Consider the following 16626-nt stretch of genomic DNA (forward strand, 5'->3'; position numbering starts at 1 on the left):
CTCGCCGTGCACTGTTATGTTCTGTTGGTTTGTGTTCTTTTGTTGTTGTGTGTGTGTGTGTGTTTTTTTGTTGCACTCCAGGCTGCCCCTGCTGTTCCCATTAACAGTGTTACCATTACCTCACTTCATGCTCAATTTGTTACTTTCATGTTTACAATTTTTACTATCCTTGACTGTGCTTAATTTAAAAATCCAGCTCTTATCGCGTTCTCGTGAAATGAGTCATCTCATTGCTCTCATTCTGTTGTACAGCCTACAATGATAATAAAATGCCTTATGTTTTATCTAACCTCAAGCAATTTTCATTTGTAGTAATAAGTAGCCTTCCATTCAGGGACGGGGGGTGGGGGGGAAACAGTTGCTGCACAAACAATTTTAGCAGAGGAACTTAAGATCTATTCACTGACCCATAATAAAGCAGTGTTCAGTGGTTGCATCACTTTGGGTTTAAAATCCCCCAAAATTTGAATAACTTGCCAGCCCGAGATCAAGGGCTTGTTCCTCAAGGGCAACCCTTCGGCCGCTTTATTTTGAAGGTGGAGACAGGAAGTGCTGGTTTTGGGTTGTGGCTTGATCTGGGTATTTGTAGCGCCCATCATCACCCTCCTTTTTCATCGTTTGGAGAAAAACTCAGAGCTCCAGCTGCGGCGAGAGATGTGACGGTCGAGATCCAGAGGCTCATCCGAAGCTCCGCGGTGATCATGGAGGACGAGCCGATGTCGGAGGAGGATATCTGTGAGTACCCACATGAGCCTGCATCCATTTCGCCCTGTGCCCGGAGCCCCTGTCATCTGTCCCAGCAGGATGTCCGTGTTGGGCACACAGGAAAAAAAAAAAAAAAAAAAAAAATCTGGCACTCTTTTTAATGAGCAGAGTGGAGACGGGTTTTGTGTTGAATCAGGATCCGTTAAATGGACTCGGGCAGTTCGTTTCTTTACTCATAAAGCACATAAAGCCTAACGTTTTCTTTATGGTGCGTTAAAATACTGGAGAATATACTCAGTCTTACATAACGTGGCGTGTTAACGGACTGGTCCCATAAGACCATAAGACGATCCCGCTATAGCTCCCAGACTGATTCAGAATCAGGTGTTCAGAGTTATTGGAACATTAGTGTACTCTGGTCACCTGTGACAAATTGTTGGTTTATAACAGCACAATAACCTACGAATAATGGCAACTCTTCCCTTTGTTTTTGGTTGTTAACATTCAGCAAACCAAGACTCTAGCTTCAATAGGTTCAAACACCAATTTGCAAACAGTTCACACATTCTTTGCACATCTACTCTAAAGGGACATTTTGGATGAGTTTTTAAGGCTCGGGACACTTAATATTTGACCGAAGAACAAATAGGAAGTATACAATACTGATTTGAATTTTTGTATGCAATGCTAGTCAAAAACAAGCAAAATAAATTGATTGATTGATGACTATCTAGTAATATTGCCACCTTATCTTGGTAGGTAAGTAAGCACAAATACCTCATAGCGTTTTGGCTCCTTTTGTTCGGACTGAATGGATTTCCCCCAAAACAAAACCACGGGCAAACATCCCATTCAACGCCCGATTGTGCAGCACAGTTTGTCCACTGTTATCTGAAGGGAATCATGCAGACAATATGCTGAGGAGTATCAAACAGAGCCGACCCACGACAACTGTTTTTTAAATCCTGGCTTTAAAAAAGCAACAGGACTTATTGAGTTAAGAGATACTGACCCGTCAGTCCCACTTGTTTTCATACATTAGAAGTGTGTCACTAATAAAGGCAAATAAAGGCACAGATCTTCATTGAGAAGACATGCTCAGATCACTCAAGATGAGTAATGTAACGTCTATAACATAGAATTAATGAGATTTTACAAGGGTTTTTACTGTTTTCCTGTCACACATTATTAGTATGTGCCTTGCAAAGGGCTTACTATGGTGCACATTTATTGGCTTCAGTGGTCCCATGGCTAAAATACAAATGTGCTGACTTTACAGAACACAGCTAGTGTTCTCAGTTATTACTGATACTCCAGAAACACACTCTAACCCAAGTCACTGTGTGAGATTGTGTGAAGATTGTGAGATTGCTGCTGTGAGATTGTTGAACCAAGCCTGTTCCCAATACACCACATAATATGATTTCTATTGTGTTTGATTTTTTTTATTTGTTGTATTCATTTGGTGTTTAACTTTTTTTTTTTTTTTTTATCTATGTGCGCACTATCCATTTCACTGTGCTGCAGTACTGCACATTTCCCCAATGTTGGATAAATAAAGGGTTACCTTATATCATCGTAGAAACACCAGTGAAATTTAGAACTGCACCAGAAGAAGGGGGGCGAGTGAAAACCATCTGGCACCAAGGCACTGAATCCCGGAGCGCTCGGCTCTGGTGTGCAGTCTTGTGTGAACGAATGCGTAGATGTGTCACATCATGTAAAGTGTGTATGTATACACAAGATATATAAGTATGACTAATGTGCATGTCACATGACCAGCGTGAGGTCAAAACACAGTGGACCATGCACACAGCAACGTAACGGAGGGATACAAAGTCTCCATCCATCTTCGCTTAGGCCAGGCTGACCACTGATCCCTTTTTCTAACAGCAGTATAGAGACCTTTCTTCAGGAAAGCAATGTTTCCAGAACCACCTTGAGTTCACTGGGATCTGTTTGTACAACATGATTCATCAGACAGATCCTCTGCTATGCTTTACATCCACTAATGCAATAGCAGCATGCAGGAAGAAGATCAGATGATCGAGGCGTTTGGTCCGGTATTCACAATCTCCTCAACGTCAAGGGCAATCCAAGCACCAGCACCAGCAGCAACTAAGTGGTGGAGGAGCTCGGCCATTTCTTTGCTCATTTGCGGAGACCAAGACAGGATTCAGACCCACATCACTACTAGCTATAAATGATCGCTTGCTGTTGCACAGATAATGTCAACAGAGAAAAAAAAACACCCACCAACAGCCTAAACCACGACAGACCAGTGGTTCTAGCCTCTACTGTGATTAAATGCTTTGAGAGACTGGTTCTTTAACACAAAGTCTTTCCATCAACACAGCCCTCCATACCACCCATACAGACCCACCTGGAGTACCCTGGCTCATACAGTATGTGAGGGACATGTTTGTGGACTTAACCTTCGTATTTAACGCCATCATTCTCTGCAACATTTGGTGTCTTAACACCACAACCTGATGGGTTAAGGACTTTTTAATCACAATTGTTACTCACTGGGTAGTCTCATCACTCCTATATCCTCATGCTTGGCACTCGCAGGGTTGTGTGCTGACACTGTACACCAGCCCGCAACACAAACACAATCATTTAGTTTGCAGACGACAAGTCTGCCTACAGGCATCAAGTCCAAATACCACAATGTGGCTGACAAGAGAGCCCTGCAGAGAGTTGTCACATCAGTTCAGGAAATCATGACCACGCAGCGACCCTCTGTCGTCACACACTTGCGGAGAGCCTCAAACATAATCCAGGATTCCTGTCCCTCTGCTGCCCTCTGGGAGGTGCTTTAGGCCTATTAAGACCTACACCTCCACACTCCTGATGTCTTTTTACCCTTGAGCTATAAAAGAACACTCACTTATGTTGTGGCTAAGTGCGATGGGTGCCAATACAAAGCATTAAAGCACACATTTTACCATCAGGTTTGTCCCATAACATACAAATTGTATATTGGCTCAAGCAGTCTTAAAAAAATCATCTTCTTCCATGGCTTCAATTAGTCAATGCACATACGCAGTTTACATAAAGAAATGTAGAAATTTGTGATATGTTTTGAGGGACTCTTTACTTTGCCAGCATCTGATCTCGTTCACTTCAATGAATATTTTTTATCCTGAAATTCAAGTGAAACTCAGATTTTCACTAAATTTATAACCTGCTGCCTAGTCCACAAAATACACGGTATATATACGTGAAATGTACATGGCATGTCCTCAAGACATGGCTGCCTGTTATAATGCCAATTCTTTTTTTTCTTTTTTTTTTAAATACAAAGTGTAGTTTTATTTTTCTAAGCATTTGTTGAGAACTGTATTTCTAGATTTCTTTCCTCTCTGCCGTTCACTCCTGGCTGTCAGCTAAAAGTCATACCATTCGTCCATAACCGTGGCAACAGGTGCCTGGCCTGATGAGAAGTCAAGAGACCCCTTCTCCTCCTTCTGTGGCATTAATTGTCATGGCAACAACTGTGAACAGCTGTTTGAGTGATTAGACAAACAAACAGACCCCACAACACATTCTCACGCACACACAAAATGTTGGGAATCATTTCATGGACATGACTGACACATTCACTCATAATGTGCACACTGCTCTTCATACACACAAACACACACAGGCAGGATCAATATACACACACTCCCTGTGATTTACATATAAGAACACACGAAACACAACCTAACAGGGACCACAATGAGGGACAGTGTGTGTCCAGGCAATGTCTGTGAAAGACTCCCTCATAGTTGCTTTTTTAACAGTCTATGACAGACATATGCACAAGTGTGACTTATACCATGAACTTCATACACATAAAACAGACACACAAAAACACACAAAAGGCTTTCAGATCAACCACAGACTTTAACAAATGAAATCCCTCTTGTCTGATTCCTGGCAGTGCTATGGGCTGAAAAGGAGTTTCATGATGCTGCAAAGAGAAACGACACGGACAAAATGCAGGAACTGATCAAGAAGGGCGTGGACATCAAGGCCAAAAACAAAGTAAGCCGAGTGGGGGACTCGCAGACAACTTTCTGGGAACAGTGGATTCTCAAATCCACTAATATCTACACATGGAAGGGACAGTTTACATGGTGGTTGGGATGTTAATAGCCAGCTAATCCGTGCCAAACACAGCCTACCTGTTAACAACTAGCTTTCTTTGAGCTTCCCTACAGACATGCATTTGTGAACACTTTTGGAAGTCAAAGTCACAGTTTCTCATAAAGATCTACTAAGTAATGGCCTCACATTTTTATTTAAAGCAGATTTGTGATGGTTGATAGCTTTATCATTGCAGCCAAAACGTTCCTAACAGTAATATAAATAATGGCAAATTCAGATATGCCACTTTAAAGTCCCTGGTGTTGTGTACAATCTCTTGAATGGCTCAATAAGACATCCATGTTACTCCACAATGTCTGCTGTGAAAAAAGTAAACTATGAAAGTCTGGCTGAGGTGTCACTGAACGCGGGCTGTTATTTACTGATATGCTATGACTTTGATATGTGAATAATTAGCCTGTTTGTGATTCTGCACAGATAGGCCGTAAAGCACTGCATTGGGCAGCAGGAGCTGGGAATGAACGGGCTCTGCGTCTCCTACTGGACCATGACACTGATATTGATGAGAAGGACAGTGTATGTATACAAGCTTGTCATTAAATCCTTCTGAGGGACAAGACTCATGATTGATCTCCCATCTTATGGGCGACTTCTGTGTAATAAATAAGTCTATCAGACTTTTCTATAGTCCATGTCAGTTAAGCTTTGTGAATCATTAAAGTAAATAAAACTTTGATATATTTGTAAGACAAATGTAATACAACAAATGTATGTAAACGTAGTGTTAGGAGCATGTCCAAAAATACATTTCAAAAGATAGTTAACTGTTTTGTACTTCATGTATCTCTGTTGCTAGTATAACTGTCAGTTGACTTGATCCAGTTGTTATATATTCGTTCTCAGTTTGGCATGAATGCTCTGCTTCTGGCCTCCTGGTTTGGTCACCTAAATATCCTGAAGATTCTGGTGTCCTGTGGAGCCAAGCTCAACAATGAAAACAAAGTAAGAGGTGCTTCATTTCATTACACTACGAGTAAACCGTCTGACTCATACCTCACATCGATGTTTGTGTTAGGATGGTCTGGGTATACTCCACTGTGCTTCTCAGCGAGGACACATCAGGGTATTGGAGTTCATCATGGAAGACCTGGAAGGCATCCGCCTGGATAAAGTTGACAAGGTGACTGGTTTTATATAAAATGAGCATTTTACAAAGAGCTTAAATGCATCAACTGGATCCAATTTTTGAAAGAATACCGGTTGGCCAGGTCGCCAATGATAGCAATGTTGGACAATGTTGCAGTTATGACAAAGGTGACATGTTCAATGGGTAAATGAACAGCGAGCTTCACATAGCATAACATTACATTATATTACATAGCAAGAGTGTTATTCTGATTAGTGCATCACTTGTATTTTAGGTGCAAAGTGCTGTGTAACGAATTCAAAACTGCAATCTCTTCAAAATGTCTCAAAGCAGCAAAATTATCAATTTCAGTGAAATCGGACAAGTCCTCCTGCAACCCAACCCAGATGGCCGTAATCTAGTGTCCTATTACGAAAGTCTATGAGAAACATATCAGCAAATTTTCCAAATTGGAACTTGAGTATGATTAGACTAGAGTGATTCCATGGCATATGGACCATCTACAACAGGCAGGTGTGCTTTACTCCTGTCTTTCTCCATTTGTGGGGGCATTGCACCTCAGTTTAGGAATAGTCCATGGTTTTGGTACTGCTAGTCTTCAGCTGGCATTGGGTCTTGAGTCAAGGTGCAGAAAGATGAATAGTCCAATGTAACAGTTCATTTTGGCACAGATCCTTGTGATGCCTGCTAGAAACCTGACTGTGAACTGGAACAATGCAGAGCACACATCTAAATCAACAAATGTTGATTTTATACAAAAAGAAAAAAAACCCCAGCCAGAGCCCAGAGCTGAATCCTACAGAGAGTTTTTTTGTGGAGAGTTGAGGACATGCTAATCTGATGTCACTCTCATGTAAACAGACTAAGTGCCTTTTTTTCAACAGAACATATTACTGGTTTAACCGGGTTGTATAGACTTTTTCTATCCACTGTATATCTTGTAGCTCCTGTGTGTAACCTGCTGACGTCTCTCTGACCAGTTAGGGAAGACAGCACTTCACCTAGCAGCTGAACACGGACAGGTTGAAGTGACAGAGTTTCTCATTGGAATGGGTTGCACACATGGTTTGAAGGACAAGGTAGTGACACACACACACACACACACACACACACACACACACACACACACACACACACACACTCACATGATATAAACACTTTCACAAAATCATCATCATAGTAACTACCTGACAGGAAATCTTGCATATTAAAACCCACACACTACTCACATCAGTAACTTGACTCCAACAAAGAAAAAACAGCTAAAATGTCTCATGAGCAATATAAAAGATGCTGGATTTAAATATCAGAAATTTGTCTCAGAATGGAATTTGATTATTATTTCTTTCTGTGTGCTATACCTGGATTATAGGATGAGAATACAGCCTTGCATCTGGCAGCAAAGCAAGGTCACACGGAGGTCCTGCAGAAGATTGTGGTTACAGGAGTAGATGTGGATGAGAGGAACATAGTGAGTAATTGATTTGGCCTTCATCCTTCAACAGTTTCTAGACTTAACAGGAGTGCAACTGGCTCCTGCATCATTTTTCTCCATGGTAGTGTACCTTTGTTTAGATTTTACAGAATCAAATACATGTATCCATTTTTGTTTCTGTGGAAAAATATATTGTCAGTTATTTCCAGCTGCAGTGTGTTTATAATTTGTAGAGAGAGAACTCACATGTACTCGTGTTTTAGGATGGTCTCACTGCATTGCACCTGGCAGCTGATGGAGGTCACTATGAATGTGTCAGACAGCTGCTGGAGTCTGGCTGTGACGTCAATGCAGTAACACATGTGAGTTTGTTCATTTAAAATGGTAACGTACAAATACTGTATGTGGTTTTGAACAATTTAATTTAAATTTTACTTTGTCTGCAGAAGAATATGAATGCTCTCCATTACGTGGCCCAGCATGGCTTTGACAGAGAGGCCAGTTTGCTTCTGGAGGCAGGAATCAACATAGATGCTGCAGACAAAGTAAGTAATGTCACCTGCCATGGACATCAACCGTCACTTACAAGCCATTAGAAGTGTCCAGCGGTGTATATCTGCAGAGCCCCTGTACCCTGCCTGTGTTTTCTTGTTTTCGTATTGTGATGGAATATTTCTCAGCTGCAACTGTAAGGTTTTCTGACTGCTTTGTTTTTGCTAATTCCACTTCCTTTTTTCATTCATTGTCTAGCTCTAACTAATGGTTAGTGCAATGGACTAATGGACATACAGTTTTTACAACACTTACAAGCAAAATTATGTTGTCATTTGTTGGTCTTTCTTAGTAACAGCTTCTTTGTATCTACCACCCGATCTCTGAAATTGGTGAGAGCTAGAGCTCAATGAACTTGCAGCCAAGACAACAAACAAAACAAAGAGTCAACATTATTCTGGATTTACCTACCAAACAAATCAACAAAGAAAATACAGAAGACTAAAAACAGAACAAATAGGAAGAAACACAACCAGTTTCTTACTTGGCTGGACTGCAGTGGGAACTTTGAAAACTCAGAACAGACCGTTCAGCTATATGTTCAGCAGATGACACTCACACACATGCCATAATATGTATTAAACAATAGTGAAATAGGGCCATTCACTGTAGATAACTGTATCAATACTACCTCCGTACAACACAGCTTATAGCAATAAGGCAAGAAATTTCACAAATTGAAGGAACGTTCACACCAGATGACACTGATTGCTCATTTCTTCTTCTGGCAGAGTTAGCAGCTCTGGTCATTGCTCATCCACTGGTTAACCAGTAGACATTGTGTCATAGCTGCTGGCTAAAAATAGGTTGTTCTGGTTCGGTTTTTGGCGTCTGTCAAAGGGAAAAACTTCCTTTTTACAGTAACAATTTAAAAATAACACACTAAATGACTTTATTTGTGAACTTCGAACTATTCCAACCAGTATTACAGAGCAGAGCATTAGATTTGCTGTTCTCATAGCCATCAAAAACAATCTTGGAGGCCACTGTGGCTCCTCGGCACTGATATGCGCTCTTATTATTAGGATTATTCACATGACAGTGACATGTCCATATTGTCTTCTTTGTTTGCTTTTGAAACAGCAACACAATACACCGCTCCACCTAGCTGTCTTCAACAATCACGCAGGGGTTGTGCGGCTTCTTATAGATGCCGATTGCAACGTTGACATCACTGACAGTGTAAGTACAAGTCTCTAAAACTGCACCAGCACACAACACAAGTCACATTCATTTTAATATTCTACATTTTAATAAATATAGAATATTTTACAATTATGTTGTGACTGTTTCCTTAAGACGTGGCACACAGGCAGTGCAAGAATATGACTTTACTGATGTGATGTGATCTGCTGGAACACAGAGGCAGCAGACTGCGTTGCACATAGCAGCAGAACGTGGTTGGCAGGACCTGGCTGAGATGATTCTGATCTCTGGCATTAACCTCAATCTGACTGACAAGGTATCACACGGCTTTTGACGTGGCAGCTTGTGTAAATTGTCATAGTATAGATATCCTACATGTTACTTGCTCGGTGTAGGAGAACAGACGATGAGAGCATGAGTGAATGAATGTAAATGTAATTGTTAAAGTGATCAAAGTTGCATGTTCTTGTTTTGGTTTGTTTTCCATTTTACTCTCTGCCAATTTCTAAAATCACAAAGCGTGAGTCTTGTACCTGTTTTCTATAAGAATGTTGTGCTCTATATATATCACTATATGATATGCACAGTTGGGGAAAACCTGTCTGCAAGTGGCAGCAAGAGGAAACTACGTCATCATCGTGGACATGATCATCAAAGCAGACCGTTTTTATAAGTGGGAGAAGGTGAGTTTGTCTTCATTGGTATAATAGTCTGTTCTACTTGGTATAAGATGTAGTAAGTTATATATATGACAACATTATATATGATATTTAATTAAGTTGCCTTGCCTTCGATTGTCAGCTGAGTATATGTCTAATGATGACTTACTGAGCCACACTGACCGATTAGTATTTTATAACGTAAAAATATCAAAAAGTAAAAAAAAAAAAAAAAAAAACTGAGCAATGTACTGCACAAAACAACACAATATCCACAGCAAAATTAAGGTTTGAATAACATTTTCACTCAACCCACAAAAAAAAAAAGCCCAAAAGAGATGATTTGCCAGAGGGCTGGATTTTCTTTGTCAATGTTCACGCTTTTCCTGCGCAACTGCAGCCATGTGCATGATGCTTTCAGATGATTGACTTTATTTAGACACTCATATCCATAACACAGACTTGGTTGTTGGTCGTCCAAGATGGCAAACCGCTGTAATTTGTTAAATTAAAAAGTTGCAATATGGAGGTAATCACTGAAGTTGCTGGATTAGATGCCACAAGACAATCGTACTATTTGTGCTTTATGCTTATGAGCCCTAGGCCTCTTCCTTGTTGTTGGAACTCTCAAACAAAGGGGATGAGAAATATATGCAACACGTTTCGCCTATGGAACAACAAGTCCCTTAACCGTTTGGATTGCTTATACTAGTGTACCCTATCGTTATAAAAAGCTGTCAAAGCTTACATCTTTTGGCATGTTTATGACATCATGTTATTCACTGATAGGCCCGGGCAGCCCAGCATTTCTTCTAATGTATCTTAATTATTACTTGATGTGATATTTTTAACTGCTATGCCTGATTTGTTTGTAAATTATAATCTAAATATCATAAAGTTACAGTATTTGTCTCTACCTGACTCTATGTAAAGTGCCATTGAGAACAGGGGAGACTGCAGACTAGTGAGAACTCCTGGTAGTTGTCCACGGTAGTGTTTATGTGCATGTTTCTTTTGTTTGATTCAGAATCACCTGGGCAGTGAGTCGGACTCCTGGGTGGGAAGAACTCTGAGCTTCAAGCAGGACCACCTGCCAGAGACGCAGCACTTCCGCTCTATCCTCTGGAACTTGGCAAATAAGCACCTTTGTCGTGGAGAGTGGAAGGTCCTGGCTCAACACTGGGACTTTAGTGACACACATATACGAGCTATAGAACAACAATGGACAGGTGAGCAGTGGTGACACATGGTAACACTGCTGTTTGTTATTTTATGGTTTGTGTAACTGTGTCCTAAGTGGTCTTGTAATGATTTTATTGTCAATAGCACTCAACCTTCCCACTGACTTCTCTTTACTCAGCCTCTGTACATTTACAGCAGCTACACCCAGAGCTGATTAGCTTTACTTAGCAAAGCTGCTTGCCAAGGCCAGAAATTCAAGAGCCTTCAACTTTTTAGCAGACACACTTTTGAACTTTGTCCAGTGCCATGCTTCTCCCAGCTTTCAGTCTTTACGCTAGGCTGATTAAATTACAAGAGCTACAGTTCTAGAGATACTCTAACCCAGTCATCTGGCTATTGTAATTTGTCCCTCAGCATAGTTGCTTAAATCCGTCCACTAGCCCATTTTGTGCTTCTAATACATGAACTATGAGGGTGAACTGTTCATTTGCAGCATAGTGTACCTCATCCACTGACAGGTACCATGATTACCAGATGATCTGTGTTATTCACTTGATCATGATTATGACCATAATGAACTATAAGCTTTTTTATTTATTTATTATGTGTTAAAAATCTGAATTGAATTTGTAGGTATGAAAAGCTTCAAAGAGCATGGCCATCGCATGTTATTAATCTGGCTTCATGGAGTGGTGGTGGCAGGGGAGAATCCCATCAAAGGCCTCTATGAGGGGCTGGTGCAGATCTCACGGACGGACTTGGCAGGTGAGCCTCAAACATCAAACACTGAAGTGACTGTCCAGCACTGCTTTATCTCGTATGTGACTTAAATATTTTTGCCATTGTATAATTTGGTTTCTGCAAAGGGGAGTATGACGATGCCATTTTGTTTTCTTTTGAATTATCCAGAGTGCATCCGGCAGAAGGCAAACGCAGAGACCAGCCCACCCAAAACGTGCTCTGCAATGTGACAGGGAATATCAGTGACTGTGATGGCGATCCAGCGTGATCAGTCTTTTCAGACTTGCATCCGTTCATCTGCAGATGCCCAGGGCTGAGCCCATAAAACAGTTCTCTCTTGTCCATGACGTGACCTGTTTACGTAATCACACTGTGAATGTGATGGGATTGTTCTGATTCTGGACGTATATTTTAATTTATGGTTATGGAAATGGATTTAAAGCTTCTACAAGTGGAACAGTTTTTTTTTTTGTGTGTGTGTGTGTGCACTCAAAGGGCTTCATAAATGTCAGCATATTATGACTTCTATTCAGCCAAATGAAGCTGTTTATGGTAACAAAAGAGAACAACAGTAAATAAAACTAAATGTTATTTCTATCTGTAGGAATATTATCTGGTCCTTTATGCGATTTGAATTGTGATAACTGTACATATGTAATATGCTACGTTTATCTATCAGAAATATGCCTGTGGCAGAGTGTACACATTTTTAAATAAGATGCCATTGTTCTGTTAAGATAGTGAATGATTTTTTGTAGTTGCATCCAGCTTGATGCACTTTGAGTATAAATGTCACACCGTCACACGTCCTCCTCCATGTTTGACAGTTGATGTCACACACTGTGGAACCATCCTCTTTCCTACTCGACAGCGTACAAAGATCTTGCGTGATGAATTCGAAATTTTGATTCATCAGTCCATAATACCTTCTTCCAGTCCTCAGTAGTCCAGTGACAGTGTTCCGTGGCCCAGGAGAGCCTCTTTGTCTTATTCTGACATCTTAGCAATGGCTTTCTTGCTGCAACTCGTCCTGTCAAATTTGCAGCTCAAAGTCTTCTCTTCACAGTTGAACCTGAGGCTTGCTAACTACGACTACTATTAAGCTGTGCTTGAAGCTGTTGTCCTGTGGGCCACCTATCACGCAAGCTGTTAACTCTCAGAAACGTCCTCTCATTCAGTTGTGGCTTTGGGTCTGCCAGACCGCTTCCTGTCAGAGTTTCCCCCAGTTTCTGAGTGTCTTTTGATGGTGAAGAAAACTGTACTCACTGACACCTTCACTTTCTTTACAATTTCCCTGTAGGAAAGACCTACATTTTTAAGTGTTATGATGGTCCGTCTCTCTTCCATTGTTAATTGCCCTTTTCTCGCCATTTTTGTAGCAACAAACTACTTTCTGCAGTACAATACTGTTCACCTGATGCTCATGAGGGTCTGGTACCACAGTGTGTTCCAACACTGCTTTTATGCAGACAGAGGCGTTGTAAGTAATCAAGAAAAGTTGGAACACCTGTAGGAATTAGTAGCACCAGCTTTTGTATAATTCTGAAATGTACATTATTTTTCGGTTTTGGGTAACCAAACCTTTTTTATTAACCTCTGGCTGTTCAGTACTTCCCTTTGTACCATTCCAAGCCATTCATTGGGCTTGCATGACTTGAATTGCAATAAATAACTGGAAAAATTAGGGTTTTCTAAAACTTTTGACCGATAGTGTATCTGAAGCACATTTTAACCCCGTCAGAAAACCAGTCCCAGGTTATCAACACAGTCGTGGAGTTTATAACAACGGTTCACTCCCTTTGAAGCACTACCATGACTAACCAGTGAGAGGCAGCAATACGCCGCAAGTCATCTAGCCTGCGGGAAAACAAGATGACGAAGAAACACACATGTGCGCATGCGCAATAGTCCCGTTGTAGTCCGCTCTGGAGCTTCCTTTATTGTCGTCGGTGCAGAGCTGAACTTGTCCGCTGCCATGAAATCACCGGGCACCGCCACCTCGCAAACATCTGAAAATGAGAACGAAGGTTTGTAGTTGAGCAGAAAGTCCGTGTTCTTTTTGTTTTGTGGATGTTATTCTCAACGGGGCGACGGTTAGCTGGGAGCAGCTATGGACCGATCAGCTGCTCGTCGTGAGCCCCTTAATGATGAGATTTGCAGTGTTTGTGTCACATAAATCGATTTTAGGGCGTTCTCTGAAGTCCTGTTCGTTCCTTCCAGGGAACAAGAGGCTGCTGTGCCCATTGCATGGGTGCAAGCGGGTGTACACAGACACGGGAGCTCTGGAGAGCCACATCAAGGACCATGATATCCCAGCTCAGTCTCTTCCTGGTGAGACCCCCGTTCTGGAGGACGAGCATGTGTGGACAGCAGCAGCAATGTTTCACTTTACTATAAGAGAACTTCAGTCACAATTATCACGGGGCCTTTGAGTCCTGTGGGTTGAGGGTAGAGGCCTCTGTGGATCATCCCACAAACACTCGATCAGTTTGGGTTCCAGTCAATTACTAATTAGATTAGATTAAATTCAACTCTGCCATTACACATGTACAGGTACAGGGGAACAAAATGCAGTTTATTGTATTTAGGTGATACAACATACAGATAAAGTGAGCATTAAACAGTGCATAAATAATGATTTAGTTTGGACATGAGGGGTCAAGGGTTATGAGAGGAGCTGTATCACATCAGATAAACATTGTCTGTCCCTCCTCAGGTAAAGTGTTACTGTGCTCCACCATTGGCTGCAGTGGGTCCTTCCCCAACATGCAGAAACTGATGGAACACACGAGGCATCACCATAAACCCAACATTTTCTTTCAGTGAGTTGGCCTTTCTTATTTTGACTCACAGCTGGTGTGAATTCATCGGGACGAGTTTTGATTGTTGTAGCATTGCTTGTGTGTCCCAAAGGTGTGAGAGCTGTCGCACTAAATTGCGGTCCTACCGTGGCCTTCTGACTCACCTGCACACCTGTGCCAAAGTGCCACGGGGCAAATCAAAGTCTGCTGAACAAGCACCCCCTCAGCCTGCTGCTTTGCCCAACCTACAAATGGACCAGGACCACCAACAGCTGGAGCCAGTGTCTGCGCAACAGCAAATGCATTCTGTAATCCCAATTCCAGATCCTGGATCCATCCCGGCTACTGCTGCTCCTCAGTTAGACGCCACCCCACCAACTCTGCAGGCTGCCCCCATAATGCCTGTTCCAGAGACTGCCCCTCATCAGCTACCTTACGAGCAGCTCGCAGAGGTAACTTCCCAGCCTTCTGTCACGTATGAAGTCTCTAATCTGCCTCCCCCTGGTAACCTAGATCCAAAAGCAGCTCCCGAAGTTCCAGACGCCCAGGGTCATCACCAGACACAGAATAGGTCTCCAGAGTCCGTCTGTCCTGCAGCAGGATCAGCTCCTCGCTCTCCTCCTGGGTCGCCAGCTATCTGGAAGAAGTCTCAAGGTGAGCCTCTCCTCCTCTCACTTACATACACAGTCATGCCCTGACAGATGTGGCTACATGTCCTCTACCACACTAAATGGCTCACTTAAACTGTATACAGCAACTCACGCTGCCCCCATGTGGACAGGCGGCTGTGGAGATGAGTTAGGACGTCCCCATCAAGTTTATTTGCTTACATCTTTTAATATTAGGTATCGGACAATCTGATTCTAAATAAACTAATTTTCCTCTCATGAAGATTCCTAAAGGCTTTTATTGTCTTACGTGTTTTCTCCTGGATCACATGTGCACCTCATGAATGTATTAAGTCCAGTAAATAGTGGTTTCTCAATATGATAATACCACCTCAACCCAAACACCTTTGGCTGACATGTAGTATTGAGAGCTCATACCTTAGCTCTGAGTCTGGATAAATGCAGAAACGTAGTGAATATTGAAGGGCGTAAATACATTTTATCAGTGATCACCAGCCGTGAAATTCTATGCATCCCTACACCCTGAGATAAGTTTATATTGTCAAACTTCAGTTTTCAAGGTGGATCTTCCTCAGAGATCCGTCCATGCACATTAGCTTTATTGCCTTCTGAGCAGTTTGAGTGGTGATATTTGTTTCTCATTTCTATTTCTGCCTAGCCAGTCACTTTTTTTCCTCCATTCATATGGTCTGTAAAGAATTTAAAGCGCTCATCTCTGCTCAAGACCCAAAAGACTTGCAGCACAGTGTTGATGTTTAATCTGTCCTGACAGTTTTTCATCCTCGAATGCATTAGGTATGGCCTGCAGCAGACGCATCCTTTGGGAGCACACCAGAGGACGCTACACATGTGTCCAGTGTGGCCACGTGGTAACCAACCGCAAGGATATGACTCAACATATCAGCAGTCATCACAGCAGCAGCAAAGCTGCAGCCGAGGACACGGGGAGCTCTGCCACCAACACATAATGGAAAAGCTCACATTTGTTTGTAAAGGAGTTCTTATCTGGTGCACACAGCATGTTGTAGAGAATGCCCAAAGGTGTTGCCGCTCTCATCTGAAAAGGCTTCTTTATGTCTAAAAAGACAAATGCAAGTTTAAGGCTTGGATACACTGGAGTAGTATTTCATTGATGGGATCATTTGCTGTAAATTCAAGGAGTGAGTGCAATCAGCCTTTCTTTGCTGGCTACAATATAGGTGTAAACACTCATCAGTAGTGAGTCGCTGTACAACACTTGACGGAGATGGAATGGATATTGTGTGCCTGCACTGTTTTAACAGTTGTTTCTCTCTACACATGAATAAACTGTTTGCTCAGACTGTGTTTTGGGTTCCAACTTGCAGTCTATTACAATCAAAGTCATTGGTAACCAAAAAATTCAGCCAATCTGATAATATATGATGGATATACAGTAGGATATTTGGGGGTTTTGTAGTGCGGGTTTTTTTTTTTTTTTTTTTTTTAAATAGGTTGCCTTGTAGTTTGACTTATTTTCTTCTCTTCTTCTAATAACTGACACCACTGACAA

At 41.7% G+C, this 16626-nt stretch overlaps 2 protein-coding genes across 3 annotated transcripts; both read left to right on the plus strand.

The window, feature by feature from the left end:
* The first annotated feature begins 551 nt into the window (after positions 1-551).
* ankdd1a (ankyrin repeat and death domain containing 1A) lies at positions 552-12262 on the plus strand. 2 transcript variants are annotated; one of them, XM_047579833.1, is made up of 15 exons: positions 552-735; positions 4637-4740; positions 5281-5379; positions 5707-5805; positions 5879-5983; positions 6931-7029; positions 7323-7421; positions 7649-7747; positions 7832-7930; positions 9021-9119; positions 9301-9399; positions 9671-9766; positions 10770-10971; positions 11558-11689; positions 11834-12262. In XM_047579833.1, the coding sequence occupies exons 1-15, from the start codon at positions 702-704 to the stop codon at positions 11893-11895; spliced, it is 1527 nt and encodes a 508-aa protein (XP_047435789.1). In that variant the 5' UTR covers positions 552-701; the 3' UTR covers positions 11896-12262. The 2 variants fall into 2 exon arrangements, with proteins under 2 accessions (XP_047435789.1, XP_047435790.1); XM_047579834.1 differs by having other exon boundaries at positions 7835-7930.
* A 1287-nt stretch (positions 12263-13549) lies between these two features.
* Positions 13550-16421, plus strand: znf414 (zinc finger protein 414). The gene is made up of 5 exons (XM_047580595.1): positions 13550-13692; positions 13886-13996; positions 14382-14487; positions 14579-15120; positions 15891-16421. The coding sequence occupies exons 1-5, from the start codon at positions 13563-13565 to the stop codon at positions 16061-16063; spliced, it is 1062 nt and encodes a 353-aa protein (XP_047436551.1). The 5' UTR covers positions 13550-13562; the 3' UTR covers positions 16064-16421.
* The last annotated feature ends 205 nt before the right edge of the window (positions 16422-16626 follow it).

Source organism: Mugil cephalus, chromosome 3 (assembly GCF_022458985.1).
Source record: "Mugil cephalus isolate CIBA_MC_2020 chromosome 3, CIBA_Mcephalus_1.1, whole genome shotgun sequence".
Lineage (NCBI taxonomy): Eukaryota > Metazoa > Chordata > Actinopteri > Mugiliformes > Mugilidae > Mugil > Mugil cephalus.